The sequence below is a fragment of the Erigeron canadensis genome, chromosome 6 (genome assembly GCF_010389155.1).
Source record: "Erigeron canadensis isolate Cc75 chromosome 6, C_canadensis_v1, whole genome shotgun sequence".
In the NCBI taxonomy this organism is placed as follows: Eukaryota; Viridiplantae; Streptophyta; class Magnoliopsida; order Asterales; family Asteraceae; genus Erigeron; species Erigeron canadensis.
In genome coordinates this window covers 35745402-35759374 of record NC_057766.1, presented here as the reverse complement: position 1 = coordinate 35759374, position 13973 = coordinate 35745402, and the positions used below count along the sequence as shown (strand labels likewise).

General features: G+C 33.3%; 2 protein-coding genes across 2 annotated transcripts; both read right to left on the bottom strand.

Moving 5' to 3' along the window:
• Nucleotides 1–1606: 1606 nt before the first annotated feature.
• Nucleotides 1607–5385, bottom strand: LOC122603811 (tRNA-specific 2-thiouridylase MnmA). Its single transcript, XM_043776630.1, has 10 exons — nucleotides 5000–5385; nucleotides 4709–4783; nucleotides 4564–4617; nucleotides 4395–4473; nucleotides 4185–4312; nucleotides 3989–4072; nucleotides 3789–3872; nucleotides 3042–3193; nucleotides 2793–2943; nucleotides 1607–2137 (listed from the first exon to the last, which is right to left on the bottom strand). The coding sequence occupies exons 1-10, from the start codon at nucleotides 5363–5365 to the stop codon at nucleotides 1808–1810; spliced, it is 1503 nt and encodes a 500-aa protein (XP_043632565.1). The 5' UTR covers nucleotides 5366–5385; the 3' UTR covers nucleotides 1607–1807.
• Nucleotides 5386–9036: 3651 nt separating this feature from the next.
• On the bottom strand, nucleotides 9037–12247 carry LOC122605520 (zinc finger CCCH domain-containing protein 30-like). The gene is made up of 2 exons (XM_043778476.1): nucleotides 12078–12247; nucleotides 9037–11031 (listed from the first exon to the last, which is right to left on the bottom strand). Exon 2 carries the CDS (start codon nucleotides 11002–11004, stop codon nucleotides 9448–9450), a length of 1557 nt encoding a protein of 518 aa, XP_043634411.1. The 5' UTR covers nucleotides 11005–11031; nucleotides 12078–12247; the 3' UTR covers nucleotides 9037–9447.
• Nucleotides 12248–13973: the final 1726 nt, after the last annotated feature.

Below are 13973 nucleotides of genomic sequence, written 5' to 3'. Positions count from 1 at the left end.
GCCATATATGTATCAAGCAGATCAGACAGAATAACTTGTATCACTTAATTGTAAGAAAAAAGAAGACTGAAATACAAGATGGAACAATGGAAGATTCAACAATAGACGCTAAAAATAATTACTACGTACGCCTCATCTTTAAAAATTAATAATGTCACAACTCACAAGTCACATGTATAAGGCGCGATACCATATTTAGTAATTAATGGGTAATTAATTTTGGGTCAACGTATGGGCTAATGGTAAATGATTTATGTACTACTTATTTATTTAAAGGTTTGCTAAATACAGCCCTTAGGGTTGTGTTTAAAGTGCATAAATTGTTTGTACATTTACCATGAAAATCAGGGACGGACTTTTAATATGGAAGGTATAAGTTTTTTTATTCACGTTAAATACAGCTCTTAGGGCTGTATTTAGCATTTTCCATTTATAAAATTATAATCATGTTCATTTTTACTTGTTAAGATTTCTATATGTTTCAAAATATTATCAACATTTGATCTATTCAAAGGAAAAAACTACTCGTATAATGTTAGTTGTATCTATAGCGGAGCCATTATTGGGTCAAAGAGGTGACCCGGCCTCCCAGCTTTTTTTACTCCCGTGTAAACTATAAAATTACGGGTATTTGATTTTTTATTTTTTTTTTAAATGGGTTGGAGTTTTGGTGGGTTGATGGGTTCTTGGGTTGATAGATTATTTTAGATCAAAACGGGTTGGTTTCATGTCATGTAGGTAACTTAGAATGTATTGACATGCATAAAACATCTAGGTCTTTTCTTTCCAATATGCTGTATGTTACAGATTCTAGTTCACCCAATAACTTCGCTATAATATGTGCATTTTAACTTTAATTCAAAGATTCATGAATCACATGATATATCTAAAAGAAGTCAAGTGGGATGTATCACAACATATGAAGAAGCCATTAACTTCAATTATTGTGTTTTGCATGTCTTCAAAACCCCAACTACTCATAAGTTATAACAGAACATCTTTAAGGTGTTTGTCTAATGTTTTATGATAATAATATCTTTAGAATGAGTGATAATATGTGATATCTTTTTCTAATTAATGGATAACCGACTCATTATTGGTTCCAGTGTACTTTCACTGATGGGTCGAATGAAGAAAATGAAGGTAAATATGAAGGTAAATAATATGACTTAAGATTTTGACATTTGCTTTTATACTCCAAGTCTTTTATCACTAGAACTTTTTCTAATTTATGATGATGAGGTCTGAAAAAGGACCATTGTGTATTCGATAGCGAGTCACTAAAAAGTATCAAAACATAACCCCATAATTATTGAAATCAGAATTTGTTGAAATGGAACCTACACCAAAAATGCCAAATCTTTCTTTTTTTTTTTTTTCTCAAACTTCGTAACTTATTGGTATGTGTGCAATGCTAAATCATTAACTTGACAAAACGTTGATGGGATGCAGGCATGTAGTATTTTTAAAAAACTGAACTATAGCTCCAAGAAACTGTGAAGAGCCTTCACCATAGTTGAAACATGCTACATACACGAAACATACAATTGAAACATGCTTTTTGGTTAATAGAAAAGAAAACTAAGCAATAGCCAAAAATCCAACATTTCCAACACTACAAGTGGATCTCATCTATATTATTGAAAACAAAATCTGGTTACCCATCAACAAATACATACATCTTTACATATACACCAAAACTAATCTCAGAAATGGCAGTCAGAAATGCTGCCAATTTGCATATTGATTTGTAGCTTTTCTACAACTAAGATCTACACATTTTTTTCTTCTTTTTAAATGATAATATCTAAATTATTCTCACAACATCTTCACATTTAGTTTTTCTTACACAATCCTCAGGTCTTGTCTTGATCTTGACAGGTTTACCGAGCTTAGATTTATCTTCCAGTTTAGCAATGTCTCGAGCCTTAGCACAAACAGGAAACCCATTATCGTCCCATGATTCCAAGATTACACCTGACCCTACACAAACCTGTTCTTTGTAGAACACCGCAAATTGGCCAGCTGCCAGACCCTGGTCATCTTCAGGTAACTGAACAGTACCAATGGTTTCAGTTCTGTTTTCAGCATGTTCCAAATGCAAAATGCAATTGTAGAAATCAGGGCCATGACGAACCTGTGAAATGTCGTCGAATCTGTCTTTTTATACGTATATTCACAAGAAATATATATGCCTGAACTTTTGAGGTGGAATCTAAGACTTCAAAAATTCAAAGTTCATAGAGATTTGTTACCAGTATAACAAAAAAACTGGTGTATGCTGGTCTTAAAAGCTTGAAGATCTAATGTATTAACTTTAGTTTTGGAAATGGGTAAAACGAGCCACGTTATATTTTATTGATAACGGGCCAAATGGGTAGAAATGTATATAAGTAGCCATAAAGGAAACAGCTCAGAAAGGTCCAACTGCTTACAACCTAGTAGGCCTATTTACAGGAATATGGTTATTAATTTAATAACAAAGTTATTGTAATCAATCATATCAATAAGCTAACTATTCGGTCAACATGACCAGTTTTGATCTAATGGCACTTGCTGTATAGAGGTTTATATGTACTTCAAGTAAACTGACTATACAAATCACAGTATCTGGATTTTCATAGTAATTAGGCCATTATTTTTGCAAAAATTTAAGAAACAAGATTCCACAACAACGAATAAAATCTTCTTTTATCTGGCTTTCCATATTTTATGTCATTTTGCCATTGCAACAGATCAAGAAATCATTTTAACAAGCATTTACAAGGTTTCTGGAACAGTATTTGATATACCTTGCATTTTAAGTGGTCAAGATCACGAGGAGGAGATCCACTGATCCATCTTAAAGATCCAACGTGGAATGAGCGCCTTCTTTTGTCAACCGAATAATAGTTTCTTGATACAAAAACTACATTGTTTTTTACATCTTTTTCAACAACATACCTGCATAAAGTGCATACCAGCATGTGGTTATAGATCTATAAAATCAACCGTAAAAAAGTAGGGGTGTGTGTGTGTGCAATGAAAGAGTTGGACATTACCATGGCCCTCCTGCAAGTTTCAAACCTTGACGTTGACCAATTGTGTAAAACCAAAAGCCCCTATGAGCTCCTAGAAAATCCCCTGTTTCGGCTTCCAATATTATACCTTCTTTTTCGCCAATATGCCTTCCCACAAATTCACTAAACTTAATCTACATAAGTAAATCACTTTGATGAGGGAAGCAATTATATAGATCGCCACTAAAGATATATACCCATATACCACCAACTTGTCCTAGTGACATTGATATCATGCTAGGACACTAATTGATATAAATTTTGTTCGTAAATGTCAATTTTTGATAGGAAGACAAGATCAACAGACAAAACTGTTAAAAACATAAGGTACTATGGTCCAAAAGATGTATTTAATAATTAATAGCAGAGGGCCCAAAAAAGCATTATCCTGAATAACAGAAAAATCAAACTGTAATTCTTTTGCCTGAAAACGGTACAAACTTATGGGTAGAATCATAGAACTGCACAAGACACAAATTTGAAGATAAGTATTTATAAAGGTCTTTTATTTGACAGAACATTATTGGTCAGTTGAAATCTATGATTACTCATCAGACAACTGTAATCCGACTCAAAGACTTACTATCATTTTCGAGTTATTTTCAGGCCAAATTGGTAAAAAGAGGGTATCTTATCCAATGATATCAGCTATAATTGATTAGAAGCCCAACAAATATAATTATTTCCAAAATTTCAAACATAGTTATGGTTTTTGTTAGCCAGAAGTACCTTCCCAAGGAAGCATATTCCCTGCGAATCCTTTCTCTCCTGGTTGGGCAAATCGAATTTTCTGGCAAGAATGCGTACTTCATCCTGATGATAAATAACATTTTGTATCATGGTTGATGGTTCATCAAGAAAATTCCCCAAACACGCATAGATATTTAAATATGCATGAGCCTGCTGCATATCTTGCAGAGCATACTAACCTTCGGTATACATCCTAGGGGAAACACGAGCCTTTTAAGCTGAGCCTGGGAGAGATATGAAAGAAAGTAGGTCTGATCTTTAACCTGAAATGTGAAGATTTACCATGTACCATCATGAAAAATAGATAAGTATACACTCGACTTGTGAAATATCTGGTACACAAAAGAAAAAGGCAAAGAAGAATTGTATGTTTACCATATCTTTTGAGAGTTCAAGATATGAAAGCTCGTTGGCTTCATCTGTAACGGGGTGAACTACCTTTGCATAATGTCCAGAACCAACAAAGTCAAAATTCATGCTACTGATGGCATCCATGAATGCACCTGAAGTAAAAAAAACATTATAAGAACAAATTCCAACAATCCAGAGTAAACAGCACGAATACCAAAGTCCAACATAACACACCAAACTTAATTCTTGTATTGCAAAGAACATCGGGGTTAGGTGTACGCCCACATCTATACTCGTCTATAATGTAAGACACCTGCAACATGAACCATTTAGTCCCTTCGATTACACACACACACACTTACAATCAGCTAAAAATCTCCTTTAAAAAAAAGATATTACTTACTACTTTATCCCAATATTCATCTGACAAATGTACAACTTCCAACGGCACGTTAATCTGAAGCAAAGTCGTACCAAAAAAAAAAATTAATACATTTCCTCCCGCCCATCGCAACTCACACAATTCATCAAACTGTATACATACAAACCTGATTGCAAACAGCTTTCGCATACTTCAAATCATCTTCCCACGGGCATTCGGACCAAAAATTTTCAAAATCTTCCTAAACAAATAAATTCACCATCATAACCAACCACGCAATAACATCTTTATCGCATTTTCGCGTTAAATTGCACTTTAAGTACTTCCATACCAAAAAAATCAAAACACACACACTTCTTATATTGCATTTATAATAGTTTCAGCTAAACATAATTAGGGCTTCATAATTCATGAACCTAAATATCTATATCTATATATACATAATAAAGACACTTACTTGAAACCAGATTTTAAGATAAAAAGCAGTGCAATGATGACCGGCGGCGTGCAAGAGACGAAGTGCGACGCTGCTATCAACGCCGCCGCTAAGAAGGACCGCTATTCTGAGGGGGCGGTGGCTGTCTGGAATTGAACATGAAAGATACTTTCTTTCCGGGTTGAATAACGGGTCGGGCGAGACATGAAGGACTGCTGGTGCTGTAGAAGATAGAGAGCGAGACGTGATGATTGGTTTGAAGAGAAGACGAAGGTGGTTTTGTCGAATTATAAACTGAAGGGGGTGAGAGAGGAAATTGTTGAGGGGAAGAGGTAGTAACTTTGTGGTGGTGGGGCGGAACAGAGCAGCCATTGTTGTTCTGAGCATTTTTTTTTTTTTTTAGGTTCTAATTTGATTGTCTGAGATGAGAAAGATGATATGTTTTGAGTATTTATAGTTTAACTCCTTGAATTTTAGATTCTTGTCATTTCTTACTACCAATAGTTTTTGGGAAAAAAATAAGATAAAATAGATTTGTTGGATTTGATAAGTGCGTTTCAACTTTCAAGTAAATAGCTTGAAGGTAGCGATTGATACTTTTATGTAGTTGGAAAAATGGTGCATTTTAGTGTTGTATCCTTAGAATTTAGATATCCCGATGAACTTGACTTTCGAAGCATCTAAAATCTAAATTATTCCTACTACATTTTGGTTGTTGTATAATACAATTGTCACTTTGAATTATTGATGACTAAAATGCTAATGTCGGAGTTGTGTAATGTTCGTAGTCGAAACCTGTTTGCTTTAAAAAGATTGAATGTATGTTTTGGTTTACGAGAGCAAGTACCCGCGCGTTGCGACGGTAAGATGGTGAGGGTCATAGGTAGGTGATATGTGATAGGTCATAGAAGGTGATATGTGATAGAGTGTCATAGCCAAATATCTTAGCCGTATGGGCTCCGCCCTCGGATTTAAAAATCCGTCGAAAGTATATCGAATGACATCTCTAATGAAAGAGCATGAAATTTTAAGAATACTCATATAATTTTTATAATTTATCGATGTACGGTTTTTGAGATAAAAGATTTTGAAAGAATTAGAGGAATAAAATGATTTATGGAGGAGAGAAAAAGTTGTAGGTATTGATGTATGGTACATCATGCATTATTATTTGTACATTGTTGAAATTTAAAGTTGAACTCTATTTGCTTTATATAATAATATAGTATAGACGAGAGCAACTACCCTCGCGTTGTGGCGGTGAGATAGTGAGTATGATAGGTCATAGAGTATGATAAGTCATAGGAGGTGATATGTCATAGAGTGTCATAGCCAAATGTCTTAGCCGTACGGGCTCCGATCTCGGATTTAAAAGTTCGTCGAAAGTATATCGAGTGACATCTCTAATGAAAGAGCATGAAATTTTAAGAACACCCAAATAATTTTTATAATTTATCGATGTAAGGTTTTTGAGATAAAAAATTTTGAAAGAATTATAAGAAATAACATGATTTATGCAGAAGAGAGAAAGTTGTAGGCATTGATGTATGGTATATTATATATTATCATGTGTACATTGTGTTGAAATTGAAAGTTGAAACTTTTATAATATAGTATAATAATATAGTATAGAAGTATAGATAATTCTCTAGGCTCAAGATAGAATTGAGATTCCATACAGATATTGTAGATTTGTAGATCAAACACCCATAGGCCATATATAAAATTGAAAAATGAAATATAAGGGAGCAAAAGTTTGAACATTTCCTTTTAGCCCAGTAGCAAAGCCCAGGTGTAAAATACAACTAGGTCAGTAACCGGGGTTACTTTTTGGGCTTAACTTTTGAGCCTGTAGTCCGCTACACTTAGCTTAGCTAGATTGTGTCTTTGCGGATGAAATTGTAAAAATTCTTCGAGTTCCGCTTGCCTCTTTTCAATCGTGGTGTGGCCACAAACTGCTACATCTCCAGTTTTGATAAATCACTTTGTTTTAGACTCCAAAGTCATTTACGTAATAGTTTTGTAGATATAGCTCGAACTCTCCTTTCCACCCCTTTGGAATTTGTTTGGTGAGTTTGCATAGAGGTGACTATTAGGTCATGACATGTAATAACTAATCAACACATGATTAGTTTGTTAATCGACTTACTAATTCAAAGAAAAAACAACCATCAAAATTATCTATCAACTTATAGTGTTCATTATGTTAAATCTTGAGTTAAAATAAAATGGTCCAACTAGAACATGCTTATCAATTATCACTCTCTGTTCATGTATCACATCACATGTCAATTATGTGGTAATTATAGTTTTTGTTTCTTTCGAAACAAGTCATCTCAAAATGAAGAAACTTGATATATTACATCAAAATGTAACTTTTAAAGAAAGGAAAAGGTTTTTCATGTTTTGATAATCCGGATACGGCGAATTTTAAGTATACACGGCCTAATCGAATTATTTCTTGCCATTTCCAAACCTTGTTTTGACCACCATAAGATCTTTATCCGATGAACCTGAAACTTTTTATAAAAAACTCGAAACGCGTGACAACTAGCCACCTTGGTAGTGATTTGTAACTTTTAAATACGTCTTACGGAATAGTTTGAATGAAACGTTTTGTATGACATTATCAGAAATGATCACTTTATCTAAATCGTATCATGCATTAATGCATTATACGAATTATTTTCTTATTTGGTACACTCTACTTAAATGGGTATCCAAAAATAGAAATCCCAGTAAAGCACATATGCATATGAGAATCACATCCGATCCACACCAATAAAGAACATTTATAAAGTAAACAATCTAATACTTTGTTGTCAATAATAAAGATTTGATAATGACAGAAAACCAAAACCATCTCCATCTCCTACAATCCAAAACACCTCCACCAACTCTTGATTTGGCATCCACCTCATCATCAGATTCCCATTACATTTATAACAAACATTTCTTATATCTTGTATTCTTTTCAAAGAAAAAAGGCACTATGAAATACAAATTCCTTGTTTTGATACGCTTTGATTTTATACTTGTGCCAAACCATATTTGTTACAAAAAGTAAACTATATAATAATACTCTTTTACTGTGCTGCTGTCTTTTCACTCTTTCTTTGTATTCAGATTCACTATCTTATTGCTAGTCTTTCTGTAAGTAATGAAATTGAATGTTCAATAAAATAAAATAAAAATACTGTATGCTAAAGAAATAGTTCATTACCATTAGCCAACATGAGAATAACTCATATTGCCAATAATTTAAAAGTAGTAATATATCATCTTGATTACTGACTGTACATCAACAAAAGAGCCAAATTACCAAATTCAATCACTTTCTGTCCCAACAACATTTTCTTCTTAAATAGTTAATTAACCAAATGGAACACATCAGCAACTCTATCCTATAATCAACAAAACAACACAACTAATGATGATCAAGGTATAACACTAATAAAATCAATGTCTCAATCAGGGACGAAGATAACTTGATGACGGTGTAGGCAGTTGTCGTTACAAAGTTTTGGATACATGATAAAAAAAAAAAAAAAATTAGTGCAGTAACTAGAATTTGATATTTTGACACCATATAACAACCATAAAAGGATTAACATGATAGAAGACTGATTAATTTTGTGCCCTTTTATAATTAAAATTTTCTCGCTTCATCCATGGTCTCAATGTATATGTTACTGAACACGGACACATGACCGTTTTGAAAATTAGCCTGGCACATATTGTTCGACAAGATAACAAGAAACAAAGATAAGAAAAAGAAAAAAATAAAATGAAATGTCAACGTTTTCCATCCGATGGTAACTGTTAATAAAATTATACAAAATATATCAGATTCGCAGGGGCAGTGAAAGTTAGTACAGCCCATACTGTTTGACAAGGAAACAAGAAGATAAAAAATGATCAATTTTCAACATTAGCCATCTAACTAATATGTTAAAATCACAAAGTAAAATTAATCAATGGGAAAGACTTGCATTAGTCTGTGATAGTTTGTGATTATCGCAGCACATGCTTTTTGACAAGGAAGCAAGCACAGAAAGTTAAAATACAAAATCCTTCCAAATATCGCAGTCTAATGTGTTACACAAATGTCATTTGATACCTTTATAGCTTAGACAATAGACACTTACTGCAACACAAATCCTTTGACAAGGAAGCAACCAAAGAAAACAAAAGATAAAAGTTTCTACATTTGTCATCTTAACTGGCTTAAGATACATAGAAAAAATAAACAAACTTGTATTGACGTTTTAAAATGATATTTAACAACTAACATGACAAAGGATTTAAGGAATAATGAGGGTGCTCCATGAAGATCTTTGGGTATTTGGAACACGCAAGTGAAACTGTGAGAAAAAATTTCCAACCCAAAATCTTGTTTTTCCATATATAACAATATACATAAATTAATAAAAAATAGACAGATAGAATTACCATTCACTTGTTGGATACTATGCAACAATCTGATCAAGCTGCAAGTTCTCAAGCCATGTTCCCAAAGCTGCATGATCCATCTTCCGGACCTCTGGTAGTTCCATCCCTGAACCCTTTGGTGTCATTGGTGGTACTGGTTCCTTCACCAGAGATTGAACCCATGAAACATCTGGCTCAGAGGACTCGGATCTTCTGGTTTGAACCATTTCACTTCCATTTACAGACCAGTCCACATTTCCTTTAGAAGAACCCCATTTTGACAAGTGTGGGCTAAAAGGTATCATGTGAGATTGTTCAATGTCCCTAGGTGACATAATTCTTGGAGATGAAATTCCATATGGTGAATATGGGCTCATTGGAGATGACTGATTAAACACCACTGGTTTATGTAATGGCGAAAAAGCTGCAGCGTGTTGCCTCCGATGCATTTCAAGATCGAGGAGATGAATGTCTCTAGCATTAAAAGGCAAATTCAAGCGGCTTCCCTGAAAATTGGCTCCATGCAGCTGCAGCATAGGTGGTGGAGAAAATGGAGGTGGTGACATGGCGTTGGCGCCAGCAGGAGAACCTCGTGGTGATGGCAAAGCAGACCCTGTTGAAACATGTAACGGGCGGAGTTCTTCTGGTTTGTGGGCAAAGAAACAAACCCGTCGAGCACAAAAGGTTCCATCTTTACATAACCGAGTCCTATATTGTGCAGGGTGCAGCCAGCATTCAAAAACACCATGAGAAAACTCACAAAGATCTCTAAACCTACACTGTCCTTTCTTGAAATCAGGACAAGGGACACAACTATAATGGATTTTCCGAGGGTCACGTCTTCTTGCACTCTCACCTGGATGAATAAACGGGCATTCAGTCCAATCATGTGAATAAGCCCGGGAACAAGGACGAATCTTGAAAGCAAACATCCGGAATTCATCACTTGAATAAGTATCACTTTGTAAATCAGGGAAACACGGATCAATAGGATACTCTTTCTTCTCATTTATTATGCATACATTATCAAGATTTAAGTTCACAGAAGTCAAAGCAGAATCATCTCCTTTTTGAAGTAGTAAGCTTTCAAGCGCCATCTTCAGCTTTGGTTGATTTGGAGGTACAAAAACAACATCAATAGGGCGACAACCATTAGCATCAACCAGTTCAACATCAGCACCAGAATCTAACAATATTTTGATAACATCAAAAGCATTTGGAGAACCACCCGAAGCAGCACAATGAAGGGCAGTTGTTTTATCAGAACCACAAGAAGTATTTACATCAGTTTCTGATAAAGAAAGTATGAACTTTACAACATCAAGACTCCCATAAGTTGCAGCAATCATCAGCGGCGTTCTATGCTCCATCAACATACGTTTAGAGCTTCTTTGATGCCCATACCATAATCCCACTTCATTAGTAGCAGAAGAATTACTATCACTTAATCTCTTAAATCCTTCAACATCATTATAGGCAGCAAGTTCAAGCAAATCAGATAAAGCTATTTCGGGTTCAACTATTTTCATTGAACCATTCATATCTCCAAGAGGGAAAACAGATCGAGTTGTTAAGTGATCATGACCATTACCCATGCTTCTTCAAGAATTGTTGAAAAGAATCTGAGTCCATAAACAAATCAAAATCATAAACTTTATAAATGATTTCAATCTAAAATAATCCTACTTTACTAAAACTTTATATGGATATATATATATATACACACTACACAATTTACTTCATCAAAATATATAAATAAAGATATTCTATCATGGCAAACAATATCAAATTACTAAAAGTAAAATCAATCAACTCAACTAGCATAAGAATAAAGTTTAAATTCGGATTTTGCTAACCATAACATGCAATACGATATTGTACATAAAACTAGCCTCTTCTTAAAAACAATTATCAACCGCCATGTACAGCACTTCACTTTATTACGTTTTATTTAACAAGCAAGAATATGGAGTTGGAGAGTTTACTCACCAAGGGTTTGTAACATCATTCTGAGATGTAAACAATATTGGGTATTTATAGATGAATAATTATAGAATCTACAAAGTAAAGGTATGGAAGATATAACATTTAAAAATAAAATATATATATATCAAAAAAAAAAAAACACAAAACAAAAACAAAACAAAACAAAATCTTTTTCTTTAAAAAGTTTTCCTATATGATAGCTTCACTGGAAAATTTCTCATATTCCAAATATGAATAATATTATAAAAGCTAGCAAATGTATAACTGTGAATGTTGTAGATGTTACTCTTTTTATTACAAAAGTTACAGAACCCTAAAAAGGGTAAGAAATAGTAGTAAATAGTAAATACCTTCATCTTCACACAACATCTTATAACAGAAACACAAGTAGAAAGGTGAAAGTCAGAAACAAGTTTTGAAGCAACCCCATCAATAAATTTGTAAACTTTACCAAAAAAAAAAATCACTCAAGAAATGTTATTTTCTTCTTCACTAAAACTTACATTTCTTATATTAAAAAAAGGCTTAAACTTTAGGAAATATTTTCACTTTCAGAAAGCCATTGTAAATGGGTATCATAAAAAGATTAAGAACTTATAATGGATAAAACTCAAAAAAAATAATAAATAAATAACAAAAGAAAAAAAAAAAAAAACTGACTATAACTTAAACTGACTATTACCAGTTTTTGGTAGTGGTAGTGGTGGAAATGCTGCCTGGGAGTGATGGAGTGAGTGACCGGCGGTAGACGGTGGTTGAAGGCGGTAGTTCAGTGGAGTAGGTGAATAAAGGATGACCGGGAAAACCGGTGGACCCGCGGGAGAGCGATTCTTGGTTTGCTTTCTTTATGGAAGTTCTGTTTTCGTACAACTGAAGTGAAATCCTATCCTTCAATTTTAATACTTTGTTTTTTTACAGTTTTAACCCCACCTTTTTGTTATCTTTATTTTTTGTCTTTTGAGGTCCTTCAAGTTCTTATAAACTCATGATTAGTACCCGATGGACATTTATCTCATGGAACATAGATGAGCTAATACAAAAAACAAAATATAGATGATTAGATATGAATATGGATGATTACTTGGCATATATGGATCAATATTTACCAATCGAAGTTAGCTAAGTACGTGTACATTACGACAACTAACTTTTACAAAGTACTGTATATGGTACGTTTTTAACTCTTCTTTTAGTAAAAAGATTGATTGTGTATATTTAACGATGTTTAAGGATTTCAAATGTATTTCCTTTCATATAAATGGAAGTTGATATATAGAATGTTATTTTGTGATATGTTGAATACTAATGTAACTAATTGACTAGGATAGGTCAATTCGCATGAGATGTAGTTGAATGTTATTGTAGTTTTTTTCTAACTAGCATTTTGGTATTTTACATGACGAGTTGTTTAAAGGTAATGAAACTTAATGTACATTTATCTCATAGAACATAGATGAACTAATACAAAATATAGATATGAATATGGATGATTACTTGGCATATATGGATCAATGTTTACCATTCGAAGCTATCTAAATACATGTACGTTACAACAATTTACAAAGTACTGTATATGGTACATTTTTTAACTTTTTTTTGGGGACGTGTAGGCCGACCACCCCATATGTAATCCGACCACCCCTTTTGGAGCGACTGTCGCTCCTAAAGGGGTAGTAGGATACGACAACGGGCGACAGCATACGACAAATGTTATGTACGATTCGAACCTACCACCCCTTTAGGAGCGACTGTCGCTCCTAAAGGGGTAGTAGGTTCGAATCTAACTATTTGCCCCTATAATGTTTTTGTTTCCCCGTGACGATTCATATTCCCTTTAAAAGTTCGATCGATCGAGGCATTTCATTTGCTCACTTTTACACTTCATAATCTACACATTCCTCATTTGAATTTGCTCACTTTTACACTTCATAATGTTTCTGTTTTCATTTATTCAAACTCATTCGGTCGTTTTTGGATATAAAGTATAGTAAGTATAGATATTACTGATAAGTGTTTTTATTATTTTAGATGGATTGCTTGGAGGAAATTTTCTTAAATCCAAATGCGCCGGAAGGTGTAAATGACGAGTTTGTGTACGAAGAGCCCGATGACGAATTTGAATCCCCAGATGTCCGTGCTGAATTTGATTACGATCACGATGTTTTTTATACCAAAGAGGTATGTATATAATCCAACCTTTTCATTTTTTGTGTTGTTATTTTGTGAGTAATTGTATTTTGTTATTATTCATTAGATTTGTTGCTATAAAAGTATGTAAGAAAACTAATTATTAAAACTACGGATAAAAAATTGTTTATAAAAACATATTAAAAAATGTACGTAAAAATGTAGATTAACAAAGGCTATTGAAAAATTGTTAAAAAAAAAAGTGTATAAAAAAGTGTATTATAAAAAAGTGTATAAAAAGTGTATTATAAAAAGTGTATAAGAAAGTGGATTATAAAAAAGTATATAAAATAGTGTATTAAAAAAAATGTATTATAAAAAAGTGCATATAAAATCTAATTATAAAAAAGTATATAAAAAGTAAAATTAAAAGTGTATAAAAAGTGTATTA